Source organism: Hemitrygon akajei, chromosome 7, assembly GCF_048418815.1.
Source record: "Hemitrygon akajei chromosome 7, sHemAka1.3, whole genome shotgun sequence".
NCBI classification, from domain to species: domain Eukaryota; kingdom Metazoa; phylum Chordata; class Chondrichthyes; order Myliobatiformes; family Dasyatidae; genus Hemitrygon; species Hemitrygon akajei.
Genome location: NC_133130.1, coordinates 4,901,005 through 4,919,820, shown reverse-complemented (window position 1 = coordinate 4,919,820; position 18,816 = coordinate 4,901,005). Strand labels below are relative to the sequence as shown.

At 43.9% G+C, this 18,816-nt stretch overlaps 1 protein-coding gene across 1 annotated transcript in view; it reads right to left on the bottom strand.

Annotated features, from left to right (window-relative positions):
- The window catches only part of emilin1b (elastin microfibril interfacer 1b), a 93,558-nt gene that overhangs the window by 65,258 nt on the left and 9,484 nt on the right, over positions 1-18,816 (bottom strand). The window contains exon 3 of the mRNA XM_073050340.1: positions 7,720-7,845. Coding sequence (XP_072906441.1) covers positions 7,720-7,845 — 126 coding nt within the window. The remainder of the gene's footprint in view (positions 1-7,719; positions 7,846-18,816) is intronic.

Sequence of the window (18,816 nt, the reverse complement as noted above, 5' to 3'; positions counted from 1 at the left end):
TTACTGTCTCTCTGTTCTTCTTTGTTCATTCCTCATCTGTTAGGGCAGAGTAGTTCAGCCAGAATGGCTCCAGGGACAATGTATTGTACTCTGAGTGGAATGTGGGAAGTCTGAGAGACCTCCAGTCTCCTGGATAAACACATCTGCACCAGGTGCACCGGGTTGCAGCTCCTGAGAGAACATATGAAGGAACTGGCGCTGCAGCTCGATGATCTTTGACTCATAGGGGAAAATGAGGAGGTGATAGGAGTTACAGGGAGTCACCCCTACGTTACAGGACACAGGTAACTGGATGCCTGTTAGGAGAAGGAAGGGAAAAGAACAGCCAATGCAGAGTAAACCTATGGCCATTCCCTCAATAATAAGTATATAACTTTAGATACTATTGAGGGGGATGACCTACTAGGGAGGAGCCACAGTGACCGGGTCTGTGGCACTGAGTCTGGCGCTGTGGCTCAGAAGAGCAGAGAGGTGAAGAGAACTGCAGTGTTGATAGGAGATTCCTTATTCAGAGGAACTGTAACGAGGTTCTGTGGGCACGATAGAGGCATCTACATGGTATGCTGCCTCCCTGGTGCCAAGATCAGGGATGTCTCGGATCAGGTCCATGGCATTCTCAAGGGTGAGGTGTGAGCAGCCAGAAGTCTTGGCAATGACATAGGTAGGCAAGGTGAAGAGGTCCTGAAGAGAATTTTTAGGGAGCTAGGTAGAAAACTGAGAATCAGGACCTCTATGGAAGTAATCTCTGGATTGCTGTCACTGCCATGTAAGAATAGGATGAGTTGGCAGGTGAATGTGTGGCTGAGGAACTGGTGCAGGGGGCAGGGGTTCACAGTTATGGACCATTGGGATCTCCTCTGGGGTATATATGACCTGTACAAAAGGAACGGGTTACATTTGACCTGAGGAGGTTCAATATCCTTGCGGGCAAGTTAGCTAGAGTTGGTAGGAAGGATTTAAACTATCTTGGCAGGGGGTGAGAACCAGAATGATAGTGCTGAGATAGTTGGTTTACAAAAAGGAGTGTGCAGTGAGACAGCTAGCAAAGCGAGGCTGGTGTTAGGCAAAATTTCAGTCAACAGGATGAGTTGCAATGTAAAAGGTGGACAAAATCAGAAAGGGTGAACGCAGGACTGAAGGTGTTGTATTTGAATGCACACAGTAGACAGAATACAGTTGATGAACTTGTAGTACAGTTACAGACTGGCATGTATGATGTTGTAGGCATCACTGAATCATGGCTGAATGAAGGTTACAGATGAAAGCTTAATGTCCAAGGATACACATTGTATGGAAAGTACAGGCAGGTAGGCAGAGGGGTAGTATTGCTCTGTTGGTAAAAAGTGAAATCAAATCATTAGAAAGAGGTGGCATAGGGTCAGAATGTGTTGAAACATTGTAGATAGAGCAAAGGAACTGCAAGGGTAAAAAGACCCTGATGGAAGTTATATGCAAGCTCCCAAACAATATTAAGGATGTGGCCTACAAATTACAATGGGAGATAGAAAATGCATCCCAAAAGGGCAATGTTACAATAGTCATGGAGGATTTCAACATGCACGTACACTGGGAAAAGCAGCTTGGTGTGGGATTCCGAGAGGGGGACTTTCTGGAATGCCTACGAGATGTCTTTTTAGTGTAGCTTGTGATTGAGTCCATTAGGAGACCAGCTGTTCTGGACTGGGTGTTATGCAGTGAACCAGAATTGATTATGAGAACATAAGAACATAAGAAATAGGAGCAGCAGTAGGCCATCCGGCCCATCGAACCTGCTCCACCATTCAATAAGATCCCCGCAGCTGATCAGGCCATGGACTCATCTCCACCTACCTGCCTTTTCCCCATAACCCTTAATTCCCCTACTATGTAAAAATCTTAAATATATTTACCGCAGTACCCTCCACTGTTTCATTGGGCAGAGAACTTCACAGATTCACCACTATCTGAAAAAAGTAGTTCCTCCTCATCTCTGTCCTAAAACTACTCCCCCAAATCTTGAGGCTATGTCCCCTTGTTCTTGTCTCAGCTACCAGTGGAAACAACTTTCCTGCCTCTATCTTATCTCTTTCATAATTTTATATGTTTCTATAAGATCTCCTCTCCTTCTGAATTCCAGCAAGTACAGTCCCAGGTGACTCAATCTCTCCTTATAGTCTAACCCCCTCATCTCTGGAATCAACCCAATGAACCTCCTTTGCACCGCCTCCAAAGTCAGTATATCTTTTCTCAAGTAAGGAGACCAGAACTGCACGCAGTCTATACTAGCCAAATCCTCCCTCATCCCATTGGAGTCTCCATTGTTTAGGCATGGTACACTAGTTTTTGACTGAACTACTGCACCCTCTAATTGTATGAGAAATTCAATCATATTGTGATCATTCTTTCCAAGAAGATCTTTAACTACAAGATCATTAATTTTACCTGTCTCATTGCACAGGATCAGATATAAGATGACATATTCCCTTGTAGATTCAGTAACATGCTGTTCAAGAAAGCCATCATGGATGCATTCTATGACGCCCTCCTCAAGACTGCCTCGACCAACTTGATTCACCCAATCTATGTGCAAGTTAAAGTCCCCCATGACAATTGCTGTTCCATTCTTACATGCCTCAGATATTTCTTTGTTTATTACCTTTGTCACTGTAATATTATTATTCGGTGGCCGATAGACAACTCCCCCCAGTGATTTTTTCCCCTTCACTATTCCTAATCTCTACCCAGATGGATTCAACATTCTGAACCTTAGATCTTATATCGTCTCTCACTATCACCCTGATCTAATCTTTAATTAACAGTTCCCTTACATCCCTTACTTTCCTACATGTCCTTCCGTATTACCTGATATCCTTGGATATTTGATTTCCAGTCCTCTCCACCTGCAACCATGTCTCTGTAATGACCATTGAATCATACCCCTTTATACTGATTTGTGCCTCAAGTTCACTGACCTTATTTCAAATACTATGGGGATTTAGATAAAATGCCCTTACACTCATTGTGATTTTAAAACTTGTAATCTTTTACTCTTTTGCATGACTTTTCTTCATTCCATTCTTACTTTTCTCTTTTTTTATCTTTTGTTTTTCTTTATCTTTATCCACACTTTTTTTTTATTACTTTATCTATACTTCCACGATCTGTTGAACCAAACACCCCCCCCCCCCCCCCCCCCGGCTACTATTTAGTTTAAACCCCTATCCACAGCCCTAGTAATGTGATTCATTAGGATCCAGGTCTCATCATGGTTCAGGTGGAGTCCATCCCATTGGTACATCTCCCTGCTTCCCCAATACATGAATTCAAACCCACTTCTCCCACACCAATCCTTGAGCAACGCATTTAACTCTCTAATTTTCTTGATGCAATGCCAATTTGCACATGACTCAGAGATTACTGCCTTTTTGGTTCTGCACTTTAATTTAGTCCCTAGCTGCTGAAATTCCCTCAGCAGAACCTCTTCCCTTGTTCTACTTATGTCGTTGGTACCCACATGGACCTCGACACTGGCTCTTACAATTCCTCTGTAGGTCAGATTTGATGTTCTGAACCCAGGCACCACGCAGACAACACAGCCTTTGGGACACTCTATCCTCATGACAGAGAACTCTGTCTATTCCCCTGACGATACTATCCTCAATTACTGTTACATTTCTTTTCTTTCCCTTTTCCCTGAACTACGGTTCCACAGTTAGGTTGCTCATCCTTCCTCTCTCATTAGAGAGCTTAAGGTAAAAGAATCCTCAGTAGTAAGTGATCATAATATCATCAATTCACCTTGAAATTTGAGAAGGAGAAAGAGAACTTGAGAAGTCAGATGTATCAGTATAACAGTTGAGTAAAGGGAATTACAGAGGTATGAGAGAAGAGTTGGTCGGAATTGATTGGCAAAGAACACTGGCAGGAAGAACAGCAGAGTAGCAGTGTTTGGAAGTCTGGAAGCAATTTGGAAGACACAGGATATATACATCCAAAGAGGAAGTAGTATTCTAAAGGCAAGACGATACAACCATGGCTAACAAGACAGGTCAAAGTCAGTATAAGAGCCAAAGAGAGGGCATATAATATAGCAAAAATTAGTGGGAAGTTAGAGGATTGGAAGGCCTTTAAATAACAACAGAAGGCAACTAAGTAGTCATTAAGTAGTTAAAGATGAAATATTAAAGTAAATAGCCAATATAATTAAAGAGGATACCAAAAGATTCTTAAGATACATAAAGTGAAAAAGAGAGGCACTTGGAGTATTGTCAACAGTTTTGGGCCCCATATCTCAGAAAAGATGTGTTGTCATTGGAGAGAGTCCAGAGGAAGTTTATGAAGATTATTCCCAGAATGAAGGGGTTAAGATTTGAGGAGCATTTGGCAGATTTGGGCCTGTACCTACTGGAATTTAGAAGAATGCGAGGGAATCTCATTGAAACTTGCCGAATTTTGGAAGGACTAGATAGGGTGAATGTGGAGAGGATGTGAATGAGATGGCACGGCCTCAAAATTGAGGGAAGACCTTTTAGTACAGAGGTAAGGAGAATTTGTTTTTAGCCAGAGAGTAGTGAATCTCTGGAATGCTCTGCCGCAGACTGCAGTGGAGGCCAAGTTCATGGGTATATTTAAGGTGGAAGCTGATCACTTCCTGATCAGTCAGAGCATCAAAAGATATGGCGAGAAGGCAGGTGTGTGGGTTTGAGTGGGATCTGGGATCAGCTATGATGGAATGGCAGAGCAGACTCAATGGGCTGAATGGTCTAATTCTGCTCCTATGTCTTATGGTCTTATGGAGGCAAGGGTGGATTTCTGACAGCTGGAAAACGATGCTGGAGAGGTAGTGATTGGCTTCAAGGAAATGGCAGATGAACAGAATAAGTACTTTGCTTTTGTGTTCACTTAGAAGTTTGGTGGAAACTTAGAAGCAGTTTGGTGGAAGTTCCGAGTGTTAGGGGTCATGAAGTGTGTGGTTACCATTACTAAAGTGAAGTTCCTTGGGAAACTGTAAGGTCTGAATGTAGATAAATCACCTGGACCAGATGGTGTACACCCCAGGGATCTGAATGAGGTGCTGAAGAGGTTGTGGAGGCATTAGTAATGATCTTTCACGAGTCACTAGATTATGGAATAGTTCTGGAAGACTGGAAAATTGCAAAAGTCACTCCACTCTTCAAGAAGGGTTAGAGGCAGACAAAAGGAAAATATAGGCCAGTTAGACCGAGCTCAGTGATTGGGAAGATGTTAGTTGATTGATTGGATGTGGTTTTTGGGGACTTGAGGCACATGATAAAATAGGCATGGTTTGCTCAATCTTGCCTGACAAATCTTTGAAGAAATAACAAGCAGGAGAGACAAAATGAGAATCGACTGATGTTGTATACTTGGATTTCCAGAAGGCCTTTGACAATATGGGGCTGCTTAACAAACTCCAGGACCATGGTATTACAGGAAAGATTCTAGCACAGTTAAAGCTGTGACTGATTAGCTGGAGGCAATGAGTGGGAATAAAGGGAACCTTTTCCGGTTGGCTGCCAGTGACTAGTGTTGTTCCACAGGGGTCTGGGTTGGGACCGATTCTTTATACATTATACGTCAATGATTTGGATGATGGATTTGATATCTTTGTTTCAAAGTTTGCAGACGATATGAAGATAAGTGGAGGGGCAGGTAGTTCTGTGAAAGTAGAGAGGCTACATAAGGACTTAGGCAGATTAGAAGAATGGGCAAAGAAATAGCAAATGGATTACGGTGTTGGGCAGTGTATGGTCATTCACTTTGGTAGAAGAAATGAAAAGGCTGACTATTTTCTAAATGGAGAGAAAATTCAAAAATCTGAAGTACAGTGGGTCTTCAGAGTCCTTGTGCAGGATAACCTAAAGGTTAATTTGCAGGTTGAGTCTATGCTGAGGAAGGCAAATGCAATGTTAGCATTCATTTCAAGAGGACTAGAATATAAAGGCAAGGATGTAACGTTGAGACTTTATAAAGTACTGGAAAGGCCTCACCTTGTGAATTGTGAGCAGTTTTGAGCCCCTTATCTTAGAAGTGAAAGGCTGAAACTGAAGAATGTTCAAAGGAGGTTCAGAAAAATGATTCCAGAATTGAATGGCTTGTCATATGAAGAGCGCTTATGGCTGAGAGACCTAATTGAAACCTGTTGAATGGTGAAAGGCCTTAATAGAGTGGATGTAGAGAGGATGTTTCCTATCATGGTGGGAGAGTCTAAGACCAGAGGACACAGCCTCAGAATAGAGGGATGTCCTTTTAGACCGGAAATGAGGAGGAGTTTCTTTAGCCAGAGGCTGGCAAATTTATGGAATTCTTTGCCACAGGCAGCTGTAGAGGCTAAGACCTTCTGTATAGTTAAGGCAGAAGTTGATAGGTTCTTTATTGGTCAGGGCTTGAAGGCATATGGGGTGAAGGCAGGAGATTGGGGCTGAGAGGGAAATTGGATGAGCCATGATGCAATAATGGAGCAGAGTCGATGGGCCAAATGGCCTAATTCTGCTCTTATATCTTATGGTGATTAATTTCAAGAGCCACAGGGTAATATTGCAGCTCTATAAAACGCTCATTAGACCACATATTGCGTTTAATGCTAGTTGGCTCATTATAGGAAGGATGTGGAAGCTTTAGAGAGGATGCAAAGGAGATTTCCCTGAATGCTGCCTTGATTAAAGAGCATGTCTTGTGAGGATAGACTGAGTGATACAGAGCTTTTCTCTTTGGAGTGAAAGAGGATGAGAAGTGACATGATATAAGATGATAAAAGGCATAGATAGAATGGACATCCAGTGGCAATGGCTAATACGAGAGACAGAATTTAAAGGTGATTGGAGGAAAGTAAAGGGGAGATATCAGAGGTAGGTGAGAGAATGGTAAATGCATGGAACACACTACTAGGAAGGTGCTAGGGATGTATACATGAGGGAATTTCGGAAACTCTTAGGTAAGCACGAGTGAAAAAAAATGGAGGACTAGTGGGAGGAAAGACCTCCCACGATGTTCACTCCATTTGGATTGTGTTGTAATCTTAATCTTAGACCTCCTTCACTGTCCACCATATCACTAACTCTGGTGTCAGATAGTTAACAATAGATAACAAGCATCAGTGGACCCACCACCAATCCCTGTGGTACAGCACTGCCCACAGGCCTCCAGTCTGAAAGATAACCAAGCCAATTTTGTATTCAATTGACCAGCTCATGAGAAACCTAGTCAAAGGTCTTGCCAAAGTTCAAGTAGACAACATCCATCACCCTCCCCACTTCACTCTTCATGGTCTTTTCTTCAAAACCTCATTTGGATTTGTGATACACAGACAAAGCCATGATAACAATCCCTTGTCAGTCCCTGCCTTTCCAATTACATCTCCTACAGTAACTTACCCCACTGCTGTGCAGTGCGCGTTGGTCAAAGCACGGAACTGACCCAAATGTGAAAGATGCTACAAAGAGCACGGAAGATGTTACTTGGACTTGGGGATAGGAGACAATTAGAGGCCTATGGGCCAAATACAGGAAGATAGGAAACACAGCATGGATGAGTCAGGCCGAAGGGCCTGTTTCCACATTGTATGACTCTGTGATGGGAATAGTGAGAGGAAAAGACGGCCACTGACCTCTCATCAACAGGCATTATGTCCCAGTCATGGGCATTGGACATTACTGCCCAAAGACAGTCTGCTGCTGCTATAACCCATTGACTAACTTTAGGAGATGTCATTAAAACACTTACCTCACTGTCCGTGAGCACTGCATCTGGCCCCATCCACAGGGCTGATACTCTGGCCTGACGTATGTAGCCACACCATCCTCTATGACACAGGACACCACTCGTGTCACCACGTAGGCACACCAGTTCCTGTCAAAAACAAGATAAATTAGACCTGAGTGCCAACCCCTCAAAACAGCTTTAGAATAGTTGAGTCATTCTGCTGCACGGAAACAATTTCTTCATCCCATCCACATGCTGAGCTGTTATTCTGTCTCCTTCCATTGACCTGCACCTGAACCATAGCCTTCCCTACCCCTGTCATCCATTTACCTGCCCAGATGTTGCAATCCAACCCAGGTCCACTGCTTCCACTGGCAGCTCATTCCACGCTCACATGATTTGAAAAGTGAGCTGAGAAGTACACTCAGTGGTCACTTTATTAGGTACGCCTGTACACCTGCTTGTTAATATTTGATCAGCCAGTCACGTGGCAGCAACTCAGAGCATACAAGCATGCAAACATGGTCAAGAGGTTTGGTTGCTCAGACCAAACATCAGAATAGGGAAGAAATGTGATTCTAAACATGAGAAAATCTGCAGATGCTGGAAATCCAAACAACACATACAAAATGCTGGGGAACTCAGCAGGCCAGGCAGCATCTATGGAAAAGAGTAGTCAATGTTTTGGGTTGAGATCCTTCATCAGGACTGGACAAGAACTGTGATGTAAGTGACTTTGACTGTGGAATGATTGTTGGTGCCAGGTGGGGTGGTTTGAGTATCTCAGAAACTGCTGATCACCTGGGACTTTCACATACAAATCTCCAGAGTTTACAGAGAATGGAGTGAAAAACAAAAAAAACATCAAGTGAGTGGACAGAGAATGGTAGGGAAAAAATCCAGTGAGAGGCAGTTCTGTGGGCAGAAATGCTTTGTTAATGAGAGAGGACAGAGGAAAATGGCCAGACTGCTTCAAGCTGACAAGGGCAACAACCACATGCTACAACCATGGTGTGCAGAAGAGCATTTCTGAACGCACAGCACATTGAACCTTGAAGTGGATGGACTACAGCATCAGAAGAGCATGAACATGCACTCAGTGGCTGCTTTGTTAGGTAACAGATGTACCAAGTAATGTGGCCCTGAGTGTGTCTTGCACTTAATTGGCTTCACATGGTTCCTAGTGGAAATGGCCATTGCAAAGTTGGAGGAGCAGGTATTTATTTCCAGAATGCACTGGAGAATGGTGCCTTCCACCACAATTCCTGGTGAAATATGGATCTGCACCGGATGGGGAATGTCATCAACAAGACTCAACAAGCCACAATACCATCTTCTGATGAGAACTGGCAGTCCGAGTTCAGTTACTCCCTGCTCGGAGAAGTCGCTTTGACACCCAGTCACAACTTACTTCAGGTAGACTTCCTTGTGTTCATAAAAACACAAAATGCTGGCAGAACTCAGCAGGCCAGATACCATCTATGGGAGGAGGTAGTGACGATGTTTCGGGCTGAAACCCTTCATCAGAAGTGAAGTAACATGGGATGGTGGAGAGGGGATAAGAAGTGGGGGGAGGGATGAAGTAGAGAGCTGGGAAGTGGGGGGAAATGGGCTAGGGGGAAGGTGGAGAATTTTGGGAAATAAAAGAGAAAGAAAGGTAGGGCTGGGGGGAGATTATAGTGAGGGGGAAAAAAGAGAGAGAAAGAGAACCAGACTAAATTAATAGATAGGGATGGGGGTAGGCAGGGGTATCAACGGAGGTCTGTGAGTTGGATGTTCATGCCGGCAGGTAGATATACTGTATCCGGTGCTCCCGATGTGGCCATTTATACATTGGGGAGACCCACTGCAGACTGGGAGACTGTTTCGCCGAACACCGGCGATCAGTCCTCCAGCAGTGGCGGGATCTCCCTGTGGCCACACACTTCAATTCCACAGACCACTCCCACTCCGACATGTCTGACCATGGCCTCCTCTACCATCAAGATGAGGTCACACGCAGGTCGATGGAACAATACCTTATCTCCCGCCTAAGTAGCCTCCTACCTGCCAGCATGAACATCCAACTCAACTCCATTGATACCCCTGCCCCCCCTTACCCCCATCCCTATCTATTATTTTAGTCTGGTTCTCTTTCTCTCTCTTTCTTCCCCCCTCACTATAATCTCCCCCCAGCCCTACCTTTCCTTCTCTTTTATTTCCCATAATTCTCCACAGTTTTCTGTAACTGTTACACGACTTCCTGATTTCACTACTCATTGCTACAACTGTTGAATGCAAGCGGCCTGCCTTCTTCACTCCCTATCTACTTGTGTTACCACTTTCGGGGAGCTTTTGGACTTGTTCCCCAAGAACCCTCTGTATGTCAGTGCTCCTAAGAATCCTTCCATTTCTAAAGTGGATTTAATGAGAGTTTTTTTTTCCCCAGAGAGGATGGGTTGCTAAAGGAAGTAACAGTGTCAAATCCAATCACAAGTAGGCAGGATGGTAAAGAAGGCATATGGTACACTTGGTTGGGATATTGAGTATAAAAGTTAGGAAGCCAAAGTGCAGTTACACAGGGTTTTGGTTTGCTCGCAGCTCAAGTACTGTCAGTTCTGGTCACCACATTACAGAAAGGCAGCTGGGTCTCTACTTTCCTAGGAGTTTAAAAGAAGATTTATCATGTCATGTCATCAAAACTGACAAATTCCTACAGATGTATAGTAGAAACTATTGTGACCGGTTGCATCATGGGAACTCCTGTACAGGACTAGACGAGAGTGGTTGGCTCAGTTCAAGTTTCATTACAGCTACAGCTCTCAGGAAGGAGACATTCTTCATCAGGCACCTCACCATCTATATCCTCTTCGCAATACTGCCATTTGGCAGGAAGTACAGAACCTGAAGACCCACCCCTCAAGGCTCAACAATAACTTCTTTCCCACTGCTATACGTGAGGTTTAAATCTACTTGTTTAAGAAAGTGAGAGGGGGCTTCATCATAATGTAATCGACCCAGAGAGTCCTTGTGGAGAGGATGTTTGGTCATGGGGAAATCGAGACTAAGGACCACCCACATCACGGAATTATGAGGTAAAAAAAATTCCTCCATGCTTTAATCCTTTTAGGGTGGTGCAAGCAGACACTTTGAAAGGCAGGTGTAGATGAAGCAAAGGTGTGGCAGGATTGTAGAGCTGGGATACTGAGGTTCAGCCATAATTTTTCACTGAATGGTAGAACAGGTTTATGGGGCTGAGTGGCCTTCTCCTGCTCCTAATCCAGAAGTTCATAGGGTAAATATAAAGAATATGTTTATAATGAACGGTCCCCAATATTTGGTGAAAAGGAGACAAAGGTTATATCAATATGAGCAAGGAAGGCAACTGAAATCCAAAGGACAGCTGTATCAACAAGAATCATTTTTCATCAGTGCTGAAATAGACAGCTAAATACAAACGTTCACATCGCACAAAACACAGTCTATTCAGGTAACTGATTTCTGACACAGTTGGGAATTAGAAATACTGTCTATTGATTACACTGGAATGTAGTTAGGGGAAAGATTTCTGTGATGGTTACTTCATCACAGTCAATGGCACGTGCGAGATTGAAGACCATCCAGATTGTAATGGAATGACAGGAGGCAGATGAGCGATCTTTTGAAACTGTTGACACATTCAAGGCTGGGGCTAGTTCGAACGTTTCAGGAAGGACACGAACCGATGGAGTATTTGCCTAGTGAAAGCATTGAGCAACAGTACTTCCCTGGGCAGCAGGGAATTTCCCAGAAGACTGAGGGGAGATTGAGGGAGGTGGTGACTCTCCCTGACAAAACTCCATTGCAGATGAGATAACACACACAAAATGCTGGTGGAACACAGCAGGCCAGGCAGCATCTATAGGGAGAAGCACTGTTGACATTCGAAGCACCTGAGGACTGGGAGAAATTCAGAGACCAGCAGAGGAAGACAAAGAGCTTAATTAGGAAAGGGAAAAAAGATTATGAGAGAAAGCTAGCAGGGAACATAAAAACTGACTGTAAAAGCTTTTATAGATATGTGAAAAGAAAAAGATTGGTCAAGACAAATGTAGGTCCTTTACAGTCAGAAACAGGTGAATTGATCATAGGGAACAAAGACATGGCAGACCAATTGAATAACTACTTTGGTTCTGTCTTCACTAAGGGGGACATAAATAATCTTCCGGAAATAGTAAGGGACTGAGGGTCTAGTGAGATGGAGGGAAATACATGTTAGTAGGGAAGTGGTGTTAGGTAAATTGAAGGGATTAAAGGCAGATAAATCCCCAGGGCCAGATGGTCTGCATCCCAGAGTGCTTAAGGAAGTAGCCCAAGAAATAGTGGATGCATTAGTGATAATTTTTCAAAACTCCTTAGATTCTGGATTAGTTCCTGAGGATTGGAGGGTGGCTAATGTAACCCCACTTTTTAAAAAAGGAGAGAGAAACCGGGGAATTATAGACCGGTTAGTCTGACATCGGTGGTGGGGAAAATGCTAGAGTCGGTTATCAAAGATGTGATAACAGCACATTTGGAAAGAGGTGAAATCATCGAACAAAGTCAGCATGGATTTGTGAAAGGAAAATCATGTCTGACGAATCTTACAGAATTTTTTTGAAGATGTAGCTAGTAGAGTGGATAGGGGAGAGCCAGTGGATGTGGTATATTTAGATTTTCAAAAGGCTTTTGACAAGGCCTCACACAGGAGATTAGTGTGCAAACTTAAAGCACATGGTATTGGGGGTATGGTATTGATGTGGATAGAGAATTGGTTGGCAGACAGGAAGCAAAGAGTGGGAGTAAATGGGACCTTTTCAGATTGGCAGGCAGTGACTAGTGGGGTACCGCAAGGCTCAGTGCTGGGACCCTAGTTGTTTACAATATATATTAATGATTTAGACGAGGGAATTAAATGCAGCATCTCCAAGTTTGCGGATGACACAAAGCTGGGCGGCGGTGTTAGCTGTGAGGAGGATGCTAAGAGGATGCAGGGTGACTTGGATAGGTTAGGTGAGTGGGTAAATTCATGGCAGATGCAATTTAATGTGGATATATGTGAGGTTATCCACTTTGGTTGCAAGAACAGGAAAACAGATTATTATCTGAACGGTGGCCGATTAGGAAAAGGGGAGGTGCAACGAGACCTGGGTGTCATTTTACACCAGTCATTGAAGGTGGGAATGCAGGTACAGCAGGCGGTGAAAAAGGCAAATGGTATGTTGGCATTCATAGCAAAAGGATTTGAGTACAGAAGCAGGGAGGTTCTACTGCAGTTGTACAAGGCCTTGGTGAGACCGCACCTAGAATAGTGTGTGCAGTTTTGGTCCCCTAATCTGAGGAAAGACATTCTTGCCATAGAGGGAGTACAGAGAAGGTTCACTAGATTGATTCCTGGGATGGCAGGACTTTCATATGAAGAAAGACTGGATCAACTAGGCTTATACTCACTGGAATTTAGAAGATTGAGGGGGGATCTTATTGAAACGTATAAAATTCTAAAGGGATTGGACAGGCTAGATGCAGGAAGATTGTTTCCGATGTTGGGGAAGTCCAGAATGAGGGGTCACAGTTTAAGGATAAAGGGGAAGCCTTTTAGGACCGAGATGAGGAAAAACTTCTTCACACAGAGAGTGGTGAATCTGTGGAATTCTCTGCCACAGGAAACAGTTGAGGCTGGTTCATTGGCTATATTTATGAGGAAGTTAGATATGGCCCTTGTGGCTAAAGGGATCAGGGGGTATGGAGAGAAAGCAGGTACAGGGTTCTGAGTTGGATGATCAGCCATGATCATACTGAATGGCAGTGCAGGCTCAAAGGGCCGAATGGCCTACTCCTGCACCTATTTTCTATGTTTCTATGTTTCGGGCCGAGACCCTTTGTCAGGACTAACCGAAAGGAAAGATAGTAAGAGATTTGAAAGTAGTTTCCTTTCCTTTCGGTTAGTCCTGACGAAGGGTTAGCCTGAAACATCGACAGTGCTTCTCTTTATAGATGCTGCCTGGTCTGCTGTGTTCCACCAGCATTTTGTGTGTGTTGTTTGAATTTCCGGCATCTGCAGATTTCCTTGTGTTTGCAGATGAGATGGAGCTTTTTAGGAAGAGGAGAGTCTTGTGTGTATTTGTTGTGAGGAGGCTTGGTGAGTAGGATCAATGAGAATCCCAAAGTGTTTTACACTGATATTGAGAAAATGAGGCTAACTAGATCACTCAGGGATAAAGGAGGGAATTTGTATTTGGAGTCAGGGCAAGTGGCTGAAGTACTAAATGAGTGCTTGGTATTGGTATTTACCGAGGAGAAGGATTTGGACGATAGTGAAAGAAAAGTGGGGCATGTTAATGTGCAAGATATTTAAGATACAGTTACAGATTTGGGGAGAGATGTGGCAGATGGAGTTTAATCTGGGCAAGTGTGAGGTGTTGCACTTTGGGAGGTCAATGAAAGGAGAAAGTACACAGTTATTGATAGACCTCTTAACAGCACTGAGGTACAGAAGGATCTTAGGCTTCAGGACCATACATCACCGAAACTAGATAAGATTGTAAATCATGCTTGAGGTGTTGAGTACAGTACAAGAGTAAGGAGGTTATACTGTAGTTGTATAAAACTTGAATCGAACCACACTTGTGGAGTATTGTGTGCAGTTCTGGGAAGGATGTAAAGACTGTGGAGAGGGTAGCCTGGATTAGAGGCTCTGAGGTATAAGGAGAGGTCAGGCAAGCATGGATTGTTCTCCTGAGGCTGAGGGCAGAACTGACAGGAGTTTTTTTTTTAACGTTATGAGAAGCGTAATGGGGGAAAATATTCAGAATCTTTCCCGGAGGATAGACATTCCAAGCATCAGAGGACATGCTGATAAGGTCAGAGACGGAAGTTCAAAGGTTCAAAGGTACAATTTAATGTCAGAGAAATGTATACAACAAACATTTCCAAACCGTGGGGTACGATTATCACTCATTACCACACTGTGGGGTATGATTATCACAGATTACCACATTGTGGGGTATGATTATTACTCATTACTACACCGTGGGGTACGATCTCACATTACCACACTGTGGGGTACAGTTATCAGACATTATGACACCGTGGTGTACGATTATCACTCATTACCACACTGTGGGGTACGAACACACATTACCACACCGTGGAGTACGATCACATATTACCTCACCGTGCTTCACGTTGATAATCTATCGGGTCACACTTACGTTCTTTACATCCTGCACTTCTACATCCCTCCAGCAGGTGACGTGCTTATCCTTTCAAGCACCTCAGAGATTTGTCGCACTCAGAAAGGTGCGTAATAAGTCCATTCCGTTACATATATTTTAATGATTTGAATATAACTTTGGATTACTAACATAATGGCATTTTACTGTTTCAGATTCCCGTGCTGGTGTAAACTCAGTGCTGAAGCTGGCAACATGGGATAGTGGGAATATGTTGGGAATGTGGCCTTTATCGGCTGTGCCCCTGCGGATAGGCTTTGCAGAGTTGGGATACAATAGTTGCTGGGTCGATGGGGCCAGGGCAGAGTTGGGACATTGTGGTTGTTTGGTTGATAGGTGGTGGGTACAGGATAGAGTTGGGACACAGTGGCTGCTGGGTCGATGGGTGGTGGTGCTGGGGCAGAGTTGGGATACAATGGTTGCTGGGTCAATGTGTTGGTGGGGCCGGAGCAGAGTTGGAAGGCTGTGGTTGCTGGGTTGATGGGTCAGTGGGGCCAGAGGCAGATTTGGGATACAGTGGCTGCTGGATCAATGGGTTGGTGGGGCCGGGGGCAGATTTGGGAGAATTTGTTTGCTGGGTCAGTGGGGCCGGGGGCAGATTTGGGAGGTTTTGGTTGCTGGGTCGGTGGGGCCAGGGGCAGATTTGGGATACAGTGGCTGCTGGGTCGATGGGTTAGTGAGACTGGGATAGAGTTGGGATACAGTGGCTGCTGGGTTGATGGGTCGGTGGGGCCAGGGGGCAGATTTGGGAGGCTGGGATTGGTGGGTTGATGGGGCTGGAGGCAGATTGGGATACAGTAGCTGCTGGATTCATGGGTTTGTTGGGCCATGGGCAAATTTGGGAGGCTTTTGCTGCTGGGTTAATGGGTCGGTGGAGCCGGGGGCAGATTTGGGAGGCTGGGATTGGTGGGTTGGTGGGGCTGGGGGCAGATTTGGGATACATCACCTTCTCCACGTGAAACAATTACCATCAGACCACACCACACATCACCTTCTACCTGCAATACAATTGCCACAGATACACCGTACACATCACCCTTTCTGTGTCACACAATTACCATCAGATCCTCATTACACATCACTCTCTGTGTGAAAGAATTATCAACAGATCCACACGACACATTACCCCCTCCGAGAGAACTATTTACACTCAGATCCACACTACACATCACTGTCCGTGTGAAGCAATTTTCATCAGATCCCTATAACACATCACCCTCACAGAGTGAGACAATGACCATCAGATCCACACGACACATCACTCTCTCCGTGTGAAACAATTACCAACAGATCCACACGACACATCACTCTCTCCGTGTGAAACAATTACCAACAGATCCACACGACACATCACACTCTCCGTGTGAAACAATTACCAACAGATCCACACGACACATCACTCTCTCCGTGTGAAACAATTACCAACAGATCCACACGACACATCACTCTCTCCGTGTGAAACAATTACCAACAGATCCACACGACACATTACTCTCTCCGTGTGAAACAATTACCAACAGATCCACACGACACATCACTCTCTCCGTGTGAAACAATTACCAACAGATCCACACGACACATCACTCTCTCCGTGTGAAACAATTACCAACAGATCCACACGACACATCACTCTCTCCGTGTGAAACAATTACCAACAGATCCACGCGACACATCACTCTTTGTGTGAAACAATTACCAACAGATCCACTCGACACATCACTCTCTCCGTGTGAAACAATTACCAACAGATCCACACGACACATCACTCTCTCTGTGTGAAACAATTACCAACTGATCCACACGACACATCACTCTCTGTGTGAAACAATTACCAACAGATACACACAACACATCACTCTCTGTGTGAGAAATATTTACACTCAGATCCACACTACACATCACTGTCCGTGTGAAGTAATTTTCATCAGATCCCTATAACACATCACCCTCACAGAGTGAGACAATTACCATCAGATCGACACTACACATCACTCTCTCTGTGAGAAATATTTACACTCAGATCCACACCACACATCAGCCTGTCTGTGTGAAACACTTACAATCGGATCATCACTACACATCACCCTGTCCATGAGAAATATTTACACTCAGATCCATATGACCATATAATAATTACAGCATGGAAATAGGCCATCTCGGCCCTTCTAGTCCATGCCGAACACTTACTCTCACTTAGTCCCACCTACTTGCACTCAGCCCATAACCCGCCATTCCTTTCCTGTCCATATACCTATCCAATTTTACTTTAAATGACAATACCGAACCTGCCTCTGCCACTTCTACTGGAAGTTCGTTCCACACAGCTACCACTCTCTGAGTAAAGAAATTCCCCCTCGTGTTACCCTTAAACTTTTGCCCCCTAACTCTCAACTCATGTCCTCTTGCTTGAATCTCCCCTACTCTCAATGGAAAAAGCCTATCCACGTCAACTCTATCTATCCCCCTCATAATTTTAAATACCTCTATCAAGTCCCCTCTCAACCTTCTATGCTCCAAAGAATAAAGACCTAACTTGTTCAACCTTTCCCTGTAACTTAGGTGCTGAAACCCAGGTAACATTCTAGTAAATCTCTCTGTACTCTCTATTTTGTTGACATCTTTCCTATAATTCAGTGACCAAAACTATACACAATACTCCAAATTTGGCCTCACCAATGCCTTGTACAATTTTAACATTACATTCCAACTCCTACACTCAATGCTCTGATTTATAAAGACCAGCATACCAAAAACTTTCTTCACCATCCTATTCACTTTGAGATTCCACCTTCAGGGAACTATGCACCATTATTCCTAGATCACTCTGTTCTACTGCATTCTTCAATGCCCTACCATTTACCATGTATGTCCTATTTTGATTAGTCCTACCAAAATGTAGCACCTCACACTTATCAGCATTAAACTCCATTTGCCATCTTTCAGCCCACTCTTCTAACTGGCCTAAATCTCTCTGCAAGCTTTGAAAACCTACTTCATTATCCACAATGCCACCTATCTTAGAATCATCTGCATACTTACTAATCCAATTTACCAACCCATCATCCAGATCATTAATGTATATGACAAACAACATTGGACCCAGTACAGATCCCTGAGGCACACCACTAGTCACCGGCCTCCAACCTGACAAACAGTTATCCACCACTACTCTCTGGCCTCTCCCATCTAGCCACTGTTGAATCCATTTTACTACTTCAATATTAATACCTAACGATTGAACCTTCCTAACTAACCTTCAGTGCGGAACCTTGTCAAACGCCTTACTGAAGTCCATATAGACAACATCCACTGCTTTACCCTCGTCAACTTTCCTAGTAACCTCTTCAAAAAATTCAATAAGATTTGTCAAACATGAACTTCCACACACAAATCCATGCTGACTGTTCCTAATCAGACCCTGTCTATCCAGATAATTGTATATACCATCGCTAAGAATATTTTCCATTAATTTACCCACCACTGATGTCAAACTTACAGGCAGATAATTGCTAGGTTTACTCTCGGAACCCTTTTTAAACAATGGAACCACATGAGCAATATGCCAATCCTCCAGCACCATCCCCGTTTCTAATGACATTTGAAATATTTCTGTCAGAGCCCCTGCTATTTCTACACTAACCTTCCTCAAGGTCCTAGGGAATATACTGTCAGGATCTGGAGACTTATCCACTTTTATATTCTTTAAAAGCACCAGTACTTCCTCTTCTTTAATCATCATAGTTTCCATAACTACCCTACTTGTTTCCCTTACCTTACACAATTCAATATCCTTCTCCTTAGTGAATACCAAAGAAAAGAAATTGTTCAAAATCTCCCCCATTTCTTTTGACTCTGCACATAGCTGAACACTGGGCCTGAACACCTCCCT